A 13,591-nucleotide genomic window follows, 5' to 3' on the forward strand; every position below is an offset into this window, starting at 1 on the left:
CCTGGGGTAGTTTTACATAGAATTGCCATAAGCTGGACTTAAGGTCAAGTCCACCCCAGATAAATGTTGATTTGAATAAATAGAGAAAAATCCAACAAGCATAACACTCAAAATTTCATTGAAATCGGATGTAAAATAAGAAAGTTATGACATTTTAAAGTTTTGCTTATTTTTCACAAAACAGTGATATGCACGACTCAAGTGAGACAGTCGATGATGTCCCTCACTCACTATTTTCTTTTATTTTTTATTGTTTGAATTATACAATACTTCATTTTTTTTAGATTTGACAACAAGGACCAACTTGAGTGAATCATATAGTATTAAACAATGCTCATTCCACATGTTCAGAGATAAATTAATCGTTGTCACTTGACAATGAAGAGAAAAATAGAATATTCTCTATTTCATATACTAAAATACAAAAGAAAAAGTGAGTGGATGACGTCATCAGTCTCCTCATTTGCATATCCACCAGGATGTGCATATAACTGTTTTGTGAAATTAAGCAAAACTTTAAAATGTCATAACTTTCTTACTTTTCATCCGATTTTGATGAAATTTTCAGTGTTATGCTTGTTGGATTTTTCTCTTTTTATTAAAATCGGGGTGGACTTGTCCTTTTTAAGGTCACACTTTAAATTCCTGATTGCGTAAAAATGATTATACGCATGTTGTCTATTACACAAAAATGTCAACATCAGATTTATGGAAAGTTGAACTAGAACTAGATCTCTAATATGTTAAGAATTTGACATTAATTTAAAAAAGAAATGAAATCATCATGTGCTGCAACTACTAAAGCTAGGCTTTCAGCCACAGTGGTAGCAGGCAGACCAAGAATCTGACCAAAATGGCTGAAGATCATTTGCAGAGGTGTTGTGGCTCAGGGGACAAGTCTCTAGACTTTGAACCACAAAGTCTGGGGTTCAAATCCCACCGCAGCACTCAAGTCCTTCAATAAGGCGTTTATCTACATTTGCCACTCTCCACCCAGGTGTAGTAAATGGGCACCTGGTAGGAAGAAATTCCTTGAATGCTCGAGCCCCCGAAAATGGGTAGCCATGCTAAAGCCAGGGTAATAGTATGCAGCGCTAGAAACATCGTATTAAGCGCAACAAATATTGCACATTATTATTATTATCATTATTTGAAGTAGGATAGTAGAACTCACTTGGTTGTGGGAGAGGTCAAGTAAGGTCAGTTTGCTGAGGCTAAGCAGATGGGTGGGTAGCTCGGTGATGCCGTTGCATCTTAGATTCAATTCCTGCAGCTCTGGCATGCACTGTACATGTATACGATTAAAGAGCAAACACATTTTATTCGATTCAATTAAGTTTATTCTTCCCAATTCCACATATCAATAGAATTTACATTAAATATCAACAAAACAATTCAAATCCAAAATCATATGAAATTATACTAACAGCAGGAGAGTATTAAATAAACTGTAGTATTGCTGCAACAGTATTTAGAACCGTCAATTCAGATTACACACCAGGCCCCCGTCTTACAAAGAGTTGTGATTGATCTGATCAATCGCAACTATGGAAAGCCAGCAACATCAACATATAAAATGAATGTTCGTTCAAAATATTTTCTAGATATGTTACACATTCATACATTCTTTGTTTTCCGGTCGAAAAAATGATGGCGTTGATAGATTTCCATAGAGTTGAGGTTGATTGCATCAATCGTAACTCTTTGTAAGACGGGGCCCTGTAGTCTAATAAATCAATAGAATAATCACTTACATCGGTGAGCTCTCTAGGAAACTCGGTAAGACCATTGTCGCTGAGGTCCAGCTTCTCGAGGAACCGAAACTCCTGGAGGAGTCGGTGAGGCGCTCTGGCCAACGGGGTCAGGTCGGAGACATTGTTGGCGGAGAGGTCAACGAACTTTATACAGACATCTGGCCCTTCTGGCAAATCATGCATGCCCGATGGTGCTGTCAATGATCGCCTCTTTTGCCGCTGTGGAGTGTTACGATACATACCTGCAAAAACATTCAGAGTAGAAATAGATAAATAGATAGAAGAGATAAAATGTAAATACAAAAAACAAACCTAGAGTATCTTGCATTTGATTCTGCAAAAATTGTATGTTACTCACAAATTTTATATAACACAAAATTAGGATCAAAGAAGGAAATAATAAAAGGAGCATGCGTATTATACCAAGGATGCCTTCCCAAAAAAAGAAATTGCAATATTTTGATGGATGAAAAAAAAAGAATTTTTTAATGTACAAAAAAAGAGTTTTCCAACTTTTTTCAAAAGACAAGTGTGTATAATATGATTTGAGAAGAAAAAAGTATTTGTCATAAAACCTGCAGTATTTTTATTTTTAAAATGGAAATAATGCAAAAAAGGGAACAGTTTGGATCACAGTTGTACCCTTGAAAAATGCTTTTTTTTAAGCTAAGGTGGAGACTTTTTTGAAAAGCACTTATTTTTTTTTTACTCCATAAACAAACACTCACTGTAAATCCTAATGTTAAAAACTTGACGTCAGAATATATAATTCAAGATTTAAAGTGCATAAGTATACCTATAATGACACTTGAAGTGCAGATAGAAAGTTTAAGAATATCAATTCTGTATTGAATTCACCCAATTCCATGAATAAGTCTGAGATTTGAACAATCTTTGAATAACAGACAATTTACATGTAAGAATGATTTATCTATGTTTTATGATTCATACATACACGTAAGACCACTTGAGTCAGCTGCCAAAATGCCAAATGAATGAAATAATGAATTACACTTTTTGTGTGAATATCCGTATAATAATAATAATAATAATATTCCGCATTTATATAGCGCTTAACACATCGGAACGACGTCTCTAAGCGCTTTACAGATATATTATTACCCCGGTCATCGGATCCTTGCATGCCCGCATACAATGTATGCATCTTCTCCACTCCCTTGGGAGCATTCCAACAAGAGTTCCAAGACTCAATTGCTAGGCATACTACATAGGCTTTCGCATCCTACCGGGTACCCATTTAGCACCTGGGTCGAGAGTGGCAAAGTGTGGATTAACGCCTTGCCAAAGGACGCTAGGCCATGGTGGGATTAGAACACACGACCCTCTGATCATAAGGCGAGAGTCAGAACCGCTCCACCATGGCGCTTCAGTATAAATCAATTGTTTCCTGAACTTACGTTGAGGTTTCTGGCCACCAATCTGGGATACTATATCAGGAACATTAGAAGCAATCATGCCCGCATCAGAGAAATCATCTGCAGTACTGCTGTCATACTGATCGGACGAAAAACCTAGAGGAAGCATGTTTTTTGTGAGATTATATGCTTTGAATCAATGTCATCAAAAATTTTTACATCAAATACTTAAAATCAAATTTAGAATCGAAAAAAGTCATCGAATTTGGTATACCAATTAAATTGGAGTCAAAAGTCGAGCATAAAAAGATTTGAAAACAATAAATTCAAATGAAATGAAGATTTTCTATGTTATTTTTACTATTAATTTTGAAAATAAAATTTCATATCAATGTTCAGGATTTTAAAAATTGTATATAAGACCTTTTTGTACTATCAACCTACATGTACGTCCTTAAGGGCAACACAATAGGCAATTATGACTTACTCGTAAACTGAAAGAATTTCCCAGGAGGGAGTCCAGATAATCTTCTTTCTTCTTGACTGCTGGCATCCAGGTTCTAAAATAAAAAATGAAAAATTGTTCCATTACAAAGATTTTTTTTCTTTCAATACAGACATTTGTTCCTAACAGAATCCCAAAAGGCAAGCTCAATCCAGGACAGAGCAACATTTTGTCATTTAATCAAATAACATTTGATACAAAGCCCTTAAAAATAATTCAGTTTATAAAATACAAAATAAATATGAAATTCACATAAACTGAGTTACTTTTCATTTTGGTAATGGCAGCATGGAGGAAATAAAATTTTGGGTTCACAAAGATTGAAAATACATGTAACAATGCAGCAAGAAAAGAAAATACTATTATTGATAATTTAAGGAATGAAAGCTGACTTAAACAAAGACTTCAAATTATGAATTATCCCAAATAGTACCAACCTGGAGGGTGTTTCACAAAGATTTAGTTGTGACTTTGGCCCGTATTCTAAACCCCAGCTTAAATTAGACCACGGTCTTACTCTGTGCTAAAACTATGTAAAGCCAAAATATCAGAAATTCTTTTCATATCATATATTTCTTATGCCTACTATTTTGCTTCCCATTGCTTTCATGATGAAGAAAAATACTTCACTTTTCATTCTCAGCAAGTTATGAATGATTTGATTGTCAATGATTTGATAAATTAAATATTTACTAAAAGTGATCTGTGCTACAATCGGTTATCCTTAGTTAAACCCTAACTTTAAACCAAAGTTTAATTCAAACCCAAGTTCATAATACGGGCCTTAGAGTGCGGTATACAACGCATCACCGCACTGGTCAGATTATGTGTTAAATTACATGTGTGCGTTGGTGTTTAACCATGATTCTCAAGAGGTGTTGCAAGAAAATATTTGCAATCAATTACAAATATTCTGTTGTAATTTCACAATTGATAGATCAATTTTAGCTGTAGCAAATCAGATTACACTCCAAGAAGCAGATTAGCAATCAATCGCAAATTTTTAATCAATTCCAAGACATATGATTCATTAAGAGGCCGAAAATAGACTTGCAATTGATTGCAAGTTTCTTGCAACGCCCCAAAAGTCACATTTAAATCTTTGTGAAACACCCCCCCTTGGTCTGATACACTTATATCTGCAAGGTGTACATGCTTTATTGGTAAACTTATAATTCAATTCAATTCAATTCAATTCGGTTTATTATGAAAGACATTGTAAAACAGTCCGAAGACTGACACATACAAAGTTAACAGAAAAAAAGGAAAAATACATTAAATTATATACCTACGAATTAACAAAATATAATAAGAACATAATAGTAAGATTAAATATTGCACTCGAGGTTCTACACATTACAGAAATATAATCAAGGGGATAATGCTATATATAAATATTGGGATATGTATTATGTTGATTGATTTCAATGTAAACTGAGGGGGGAAAAAACTTTTGTAAATTATGACAAAGGAGGTGAAGGGTGAAGGGAAGAAAACAATGTCATACTTTTACACACAAATTATATACCAACATGAACAAGGGTTGACATTGAGTTCAATGGCATATACAGCTAGCCAATGTAATAGACTTCAAATAATGAATTATCTTAAGTAGTACCTACCTGTCCCGCTAAACTTTCATCAGCAAGGTACATACTAGAACTATCAGCCGTGGAAGCAATAGATATAATACTTTCTCTCTTGGAAAGCACTGGTTTAGATGGAACAATGGCAATAGATGACTCCGACCCGGATAGCTCGATGCTGCTGCCTAGATCTGGATATGAGAGGTAGGTAGAGCAGAGAGGGAGAAGAAAGAAAGATATGGAGAGACAGAGAGAGCAACAGACAAGGTGATATCTATATGACCCGTAAGGTACATGTAGTTCACGAAACGTTGAGTCTCGTCTGATTTCACAATCAAAGTATGCAATATGATCTTTTGACTCCTAGATGACCTTCGATCCCTTCATTCTGTTCTTAGTTGAATGACCTGGGGGCATTGTGGTCTAGTGGTTACCTCTCTCATCTTTCAATCTGAGAGACGTGGGTTCGACATCAAGCCATGTCCTGTTTTCATTCAGCAAAAAATTAACCCACATTGTCCTGCACTCAACCCAGGTGAGGTGAATGGGTACCAGGTAGGAATAAATTTCATTGAATGCTTGAGTACCTACATGTATGCAGCCCAGCTATCTGCTAAAATAGCTCAGTTGGGAGAGTGTTAGACTGAAGATCTAAAGACAGGTTAATAATAATACATGTAGCAGGGCCGACTGGGAGAACAATTTTGGGGAACTGAAGGGGCTACCGTGGGTAAATCATCATCATTATCATCATCATTATTACTATTATTATTATTATTATCATTATCACTTTTTTAAAAGAATTCTTCATGAACTAATAAAATCTTTGGGGTTACTTTTACAACTAAAGAATCAACCAATGAATGCAACCATGGTTTGAACATTACAGGTATTTGCTGTGGATATTGAATACTTACTTTGTTCTAAATGCATCGTCCACCTTGGATCGTCCATCAAGAAAGGAAGTTGGGCGCTACTTAATGATCTCTTACGCAGGCGACCTGTCCTTGGAGGGAGCTCAGACCCTGAGCTAAGTCTTTTCCTCCTTGTTGTTTCATCTACATCTAGGGTAATAAAGATTAGGCATGTTTATAGTTGTATTGTAAATGCCTATCATTAATCTTATTTTGATCTTCAGAAAAAAGACAAACAAACCAAGCCTTTTGAAATATATATAGATTTACAAGGAAAATTTTGACAAATTGCAATCACCATATCTAACAAAGATGAGGCTCTGTTTTCAGCTGTGTCTCAACCGCCAACAATGACTGCCATTCATTTGTTTTAATTGAAAAAAAAAATCAAACTTGGGTGTACCAACCTGTCTCGTCAAAGGACTCGAAGAAGGACGAGACCGAGGCGGAACGAGTACTGTTCCTCAGTAGGGTCTCCACCGCCAGCGGTGACTGCCGTCCATCCGGTAACGGCGAGCGCCGCCCGTCCGGTATCTGAGCGTACCTGCAATCCAGCCCCTGGGACGATCGAGACTCCAAGGAAGGAAGCCTCCCCAACGATGGCGACGGCTGATCTCTCCAGTATTCGGCAAGCTCATCGTCGGTGTCGCTGGTGGCGGCTGTGGAGCCGACGGGGACGGAGAGGGGACGGCGCTGGCGTTGAGGCGTGGAGGCACCACACGGCATCAGCGTTGCAGTGCCTCCACCTTGGTCGCTGCCTAAAAGGATTGTAAGAATCAAATACATAGGTTATCATCATCGTAATCAGAGATGTGATTAGACAATTTACCCCTGGGAAGTGTGTATTATCATCCATTCTAAAAGGCTCCCTGTTCTTTGTAAACACTTTCTGACTGTATTTTCATTGCACATAAGGTGAAAAATATATATCCTAATGTCAAAGTATGTCATTAAAATTATTATTATTATCATCATCATTATTGTTATCATTATTATTAATAATATTATTATTATTATCATAATCATCACTATATTATTATCAGTAAGGAAATTATTATTATGTTAAATGTATATAAGTGACTTGGGTTTTTGTAAACACATTATAAATGCAGCTGTCATACTGTACATAAATATAAATTGATGCTATGGTTACATCCAAGCTCTCTATTTAAAAGAAAACATACATAAATAAACCTACATACAAACAAACAAACATAAAAACAAATAAATAAATGAATTAATAAATAAATGAAGGCATTATGCCAACATAAAGGAAAGGAATTCCCATTGGATATAGTGTAATGGCACCCATTTTTTCTTTTCCACCGCATCAAGACTGTTTCACTTAAAGTTAAAGCGACCAGCCAGAGGTAATTCATGTATTTGCGAGCAATTTGCTTTCTTTGGACTGCGGGCATTATAACCTTCATATTTAGGACCAGCGAAATTGAAAACTAAATGAAAATGGGATAGCTCGGCTATTCGATTCGCTGCAACACGTACGCAGCTGCGTGCAAGCTATCGCCACCGGAACCGTGGGCCTGCAAGCCATGGCGATGGAGAAGGCGGAGGGCAATCGCCCAAGCCTGCTTCTAGGCCGCGATTTATGAAAGCTGTCCCTTTGTCTGACCCACTCTTCGTAAGCATTGAGAAGACATATCTATTTCCTTGCACTATTGTCCTTTTTTCGGCCTCTAACGAATCCATTATGGCCGCATTCTGCTGTCTTTGCTTGAATTCACCTCACTCAGTCTGTCAACACTCGCATAATTGCAGCATGCATGAACACGATATACCCTACGGCGTCCTGGCCTAACGAATCCATTATTGCCGCATTCTGCTGTCTTTGCTTGAATTCACCTCACTCAGTCTGTCAACACTCGCATAATTGCAGCATGCATGAACACGATATACCCTACGGCGTCCTGGCCCCCGGCTTCCGGCCCACGCGGCAGGCTAGCTAGCTATATGTAGCTACATGTAGGCTAGGTGTTCGGTGCAATTAATCGGCTTCATCTAGTTTGGTGAGCAGTCCAGCTTGCATCCAGTAAGAGCACAAGCTGCGAATTTTCAGAACGTGTAGCCTCTGATTTCAAACGCATTACGTACTGCATGAAGTTTGGAATTCAAATGCAATTTTAGAATCAAAATGAAATCAGTGAAACAGCCCCCCCCCCCCCCTCCTGAAATTTTCCCTCTAATTGAGAGATGAGGTTTTGTTACCCCTGAAGCATCCTACACGTACTCTATATAAAAAAAGAATATATAACATTGGTTAATATGAATGAATAGATAGATATATGGTTACCTTCAAAAATTTCTTCAAAAAGTTCTTCGGGAATGGGAACAGCAGTACAATCTGCGCTAGCTATTTTAGATGGGTTGCATTAGGAAGAAGGATAATAAAGGCAATCAGTTATAGGAAGAGATAGCAAGAGAACGAATGGGTGCTGTTATACAGTGCGTCCCAGAAAAAACGAAACCGAGATTTATCGATGATTTATCATAATTTAATCACAAATACAATAGACAAGTGACCTACCATTGTAAAGCTTAGAATCTCCTCTTTCATCTGAAATTACTTAGATTATTTCTCATTCACACATAAGTGAGCAAAAACAATTTGAAGAGGGGATACCAAAAAGTCACTTGGCGGGCTGTATCTGGGTTTCAAATAGAAAACCACATTTTAAAAAAGTTCAATATCTGCTCTTTAATTTGATACCTCAATTACAGAAAATGTTCAAAAAATAGCAAAGTTCTGGTTATTTGAAATAAAGCTTGAATTCCAATATTTTCATAAAATGAAGAGGTTTTACAGGCTAGCGTTCTGAGTCACTCGACACTCCGTTTTGTTGACGATCAGCCATGCATTAAGTCTTTTGTTAACCGTGCGATATATTCTGTGGGAAACCGGTGAAAACACGTTTATTTAATGAAATTATGGAAAAACAAGCATTGTTTCGAGGGAACAGAACTTTTTTACTTCTTGACCATTTTCTACGATTAAGGTATCAAATAAAAGAGCAGATATTGAACTTTTTAGGCATGTGATTTTCTTTTAGAAATTCAGATACCCCCGCCACATGAGTTTTTGGTATCCTTTCTCCAAATTGTTTTTGCTCACTCATGCATGAATGAAGATTAATCTAAGTAATTTCAGATGAAAGAGGAGATTCTAAGCTTTACAATAGTAGGTCACTTGTCTATTGTATTTGTGATTAAGTTATGATAAATCATCGATAAATCTCGGTTTCGTTGTTTCTGGGACGCACTGTATATACACATGGATATATACATTTATGAGGATAAATAAGTATGTACACCAACATGCCATTTCATGATTATATGTGACCATTCACCCCAAAACCAACCAAAGTCGCCCATAATGATTTTTCAGATTTTTATTCAGTTTGATAGATAGTCATAAGCTTTTCAAAAGGATATACAGCTTGTCAAAATTGATCAACAGTATCCTCCACAAGTACTGGACTGAATGCAGAAGAAACTATGCAAGAGCTTCAACAAAATTAAGGAGAAAATAATGTTTGAAGTTCAGAGCCCCGTCTTACAAAGAGTTACCATTGATCCGATCAATCGTAACTATGGACGGCCAGTAATGTCAACATCTATTATGCATGTTTATTAAAAATATTTTCTAGCTATGATGTATATTCATGCATTCATTGTTTTCTTGAAAATTCACTGCGCTTCTCTTTGCATACAGAGGACATTGTGCAAGTTTTTCGTAGAAAGAAATCATGACAATGATGGATTTCCATAGAGTTACAATTGATCGGATCAATCGTAAGTAACTCTTTGTAAGACGGGGCCCAGGGTTCACTCAAGCATGAGATGTGCACACTGTGTGATCTCAATGACTCTTCTTAGCATTCTGCAAACACTTGTGTAAAAAAAAACTCTTGTTGGGTGATTCCATACGTGTCGTACGGGACATTTCTACAACAATTTCTGATTGAGCAATAAAAATTCATTTTGGGTCAATAATAAAGCTAAAGGGGGTAGTCATGTGAAAAACTGATTACCAACAAAAAATTTTCGATTACGAGTGAATTAAAGGTGAAAGTGTTGTACGGGACTCAGATATGTCCCGTACGACACGCAACATTTTCACCTCTAATTCACCCATGAACAACATATTTTTGTTGGTTGTCAATTTTTTTTTACGTGACTATCCAGTAGTACTTTATTATTACCACAAAACAAAATTGAAGTTCCTCGTTTGTTTGGACAGTAGCTTGAAAACTTTTGCGAAAATGGCTGATTTTTCTAGCATGGAATCGCCCTGTATCTTGTTTTACAACTTAACATTTTGATGGTATGAGGAGAATAATTATATTTTCAAATAGGTTATTATTATCATTTATTTATTTTGCTTTTTGAAGACCAAATTACTATATTGGCTATTTCCAGATAACCTTCCCCTGGCGATCTTTTGTGGTTTTGGGGGTGACTGGTCACATATGCATGATTATTTTCAAAATTGATGGAAGAATCACGCTTGATCTGTGTATTTTTCACCGATATACTGTGAATATCAAGCAGAAGGCCGAGGTTGGTTTGCATGACATAGAAAGGTAAATTAGATTATGTGATAAAGTAGAATAGACACATCCATAGTACATGTATATATTTTTATATAATTTAGACACAAAGAGATGCAAGAGGGAGATTCGTGCAACACGGTGTGTGTGTATATGCATCATGAAGAGTTCTATATATGTACAATAATCTGTGAAAGTTAATAAGTTAAAATGAATTAATAATAATCAACATCTAAATGCCTTTAGTATTGACAAAAACACTGTATCTAAAGACAGACAATAAAATATCTCCTTTGTTATCTAGACTTTTTTTTATAGTTTTATCATTCATAATATTTTCGAAAATCATGGAACCATTTTGATTTTGTCTGTTGAGAACATTTTGGCATACCTTTCAATACATATAGCACAAGAGCAGATTTCAACTGCTTAATAGTACAATGAATAACTGAAAGCAATAAGTTGTGCCGCACAGATAACTTTAGCATCGTACCTCGACGAAGAAAACCTTCCAATTTGGCAGACTCCACGAGCAACCTTGGAGGATTAATGTCGCTTGCTAAATACGGAAACATAGTACACACATTCATGAACATAAACACACAATATTAATCCAGACATGCTCCCCAAATATGTATTAGAGTACATAATGTTCGAACAGACAAATAAACAATAGCAAGGCAAGAAATTTGTTAAGAAAAGTTGCATTCAATCATTGTGGTCGTTTCTGAGAATTTGAGGCAAGAGGAAAGTTTTCATGGGTTTGTGCCAAAAGTAAAATTTGAAATCAGAGAGCAATGTTCATAGGGAAATGAGGATATTTTTTTTTAAGTAATTGAGGCAAGAACAGTAAAATAAAAATAAAAAATCTCAGAATTGATTTGATTTTGTAAATATGTTGCTCAAGAAAGAGTACGAATGATCTAAAAGATGCAACAGAATCTATTACATGAAGACAGATTGTCATGAAGTTTCATGAATAGAACTGCATTCCGACTATCAAAGGTATCATCATTTAACATGTTTGAATTATGCGCAAAAATAAAGCAATGATATAGGTGGCTGGTTGTTGCTTTCAGAATAAAAATTTAAATAACAATAACTCCATAATTTCATGCATTTGTTCATATTTTTTCCATATTTGTTTTGCAAATTCAATTGATTTGATTTGTTTTGTTTTCTTCTGCATTCATTCATAAAATACATTTTTCCTAACATATCAAACATAATATGTCCATTATTTTGGGGCATGAATCAGGTATAAAATATAATAAAAAATATTAATAAATGTGTGACAAAGTTTGATGCTTCACAATAACATCAAGAAAAAACATAACCGACACCTCAATTAATAATTACTAAATACATGTACATCAAATATTAATTGTTGTTATGGATGAATGATTCTGTAAAACAAAAAGTGTATTTACCTCTTCTTTCCAATAGGCTAAGTCCTGTGGTCTCAATCATTGAGTTTGGTCGCGACTGTGCAGCCGAAATGATGACTAATAATCGATAGGGAGGGAGGAAAATTAGCAACTATGGTGAGTGTGCATTTACCCCATAGAGGTATTCGGCTTTTGTAAGGTCAAAATTCATGTAGTTCTGATCCTCAAATTGGCCACAACCATTTATTGTCTACTCATTTTCATTTTGAAAAATAAAACATGAATATGAATATAGCAGTTAAAATATATGAACAAATCAAAATATTGGAAACAAGTTACTGATTTTCATTTTCAAACAGTATTAATATTTTAAAAAGTATTTGTGATTTTGATGTTTTCGATGCATTGCCTATGTGTAATCAGTGTGTAATGACAAAGCCGAGGTAAAATAACCTTTATGTAGAAAAGGCTCGACACATTGCAATGTGACTTGTATTATTAAGTACATTTGTTCTCTTTCTATTAAATGGTATGAAATGTGTGATCCCTACCATAAAGGATAAAGAGAAACTGCCAAGTGTTTCTAAAGAGAGACACTGGCCCATTTTCTGAAGTCAGGTTTAACTTAAACTCAGGTTTAAAGTTGTGGTTTAAGTATGGGAAGCCAAAAGTGTCAAAATTTGTATTAAGTTATATTTTTCTTATGTTTACTGTACTCTTTTCTAAGTCATCGATGGTGAAGACAATCATCTATTTATACTTCCTTGACAATTATGAATGATTTGAGAGCCGAATGAGCTGAAATATGATACCTCTATTGTTAGTGATTTATGTAACAATTGGCTATCCATACTTAAACCACAACTTTAAACCTGAGTTTAAGTTAAACCCAACTTCAGAATACGGGCCACTGCCTCTATGGGTCAAGTAAGAATGCATAGCGTGTGGTGTACAGAGTGTGAATATACAAAACACAATACAAAAACACATTAGTTTCAAGTTATCCACATTTACGATGCATGCATGCATTGCTAATTGCCCTGAAAAGTCCAGTGTTGAATTAGTATTTGTAAACTAAATTGAATAATGATTTTGTATTCTTCGTATGATGGACTTATTACCCAGGAGCAAACCTCTGATATCTATTACTGTAATAGCTATCTGTGAGAAAATGACATCAATCAGATTCTTAAGTGTTGTGATTATTTCAAACAAATGTGCGGAAAATAGGGCTGTATAAGTTATTAATTGGTTAATTCACACATATGTTAAAAATGTTATTTGATAGTTAGCACATGTGAATGTATCATATGTTTATTAGACAAACCGATACCCTCACAACGGTAAAATCAATCAATCAAACATTGTTTACGATATGTTAATGGGAGTACTTAATGGAAACCAAAACCCAAGAAGAGAAGCAAGAAGAGGAACAATTTAAAAAAAAGTTTCATCAAAATCAGTTATGAAATAAGCAAGTTATGGATGTTTAAAAAGTCTTGT

General features: G+C 35.4%; 1 protein-coding gene across 8 annotated transcripts in view; it reads right to left on the minus strand.

The window, feature by feature from the left end:
* Nucleotides 1-13,591, minus strand: part of LOC129257844 (leucine-rich repeat serine/threonine-protein kinase 2-like) — a 126,747-nt gene that overhangs the window by 74,532 nt on the left and 38,624 nt on the right. For 3 of the 8 annotated variants that reach the window (XM_064096353.1, XM_064096354.1, XM_064096355.1), the window contains exons 24-33: nt 12,131-12,205; nt 11,194-11,259; nt 8,444-8,503; nt 6,543-6,893; nt 6,139-6,285; nt 5,258-5,412; nt 3,618-3,690; nt 3,173-3,286; nt 1,755-1,996; nt 1,175-1,285 (exon numbers count right to left, since the gene is read on the minus strand). In XM_064096353.1, the coding sequence (XP_063952423.1) occupies nt 1,175-1,285; nt 1,755-1,996; nt 3,173-3,286; nt 3,618-3,690; nt 5,258-5,412; nt 6,139-6,285; nt 6,543-6,893; nt 8,444-8,503; nt 11,194-11,259; nt 12,131-12,205 (1,394 nt within the window). The remainder of the gene's footprint in view (nt 1-1,174; nt 1,286-1,754; nt 1,997-3,172; nt 3,287-3,617; nt 3,691-5,257; nt 5,413-6,138; nt 6,286-6,542; nt 6,894-8,443; nt 8,504-11,193; nt 11,260-12,130; nt 12,206-13,591) is intronic. The other 5 variants (XM_064096359.1, XM_064096357.1, XM_064096356.1 and 2 more) reach the window with 2 other exon arrangements.

This window comes from Lytechinus pictus, chromosome 3, assembly GCF_037042905.1.
Source record: "Lytechinus pictus isolate F3 Inbred chromosome 3, Lp3.0, whole genome shotgun sequence".
NCBI lineage: Eukaryota > Metazoa > Echinodermata > Echinoidea > Temnopleuroida > Toxopneustidae > Lytechinus > Lytechinus pictus.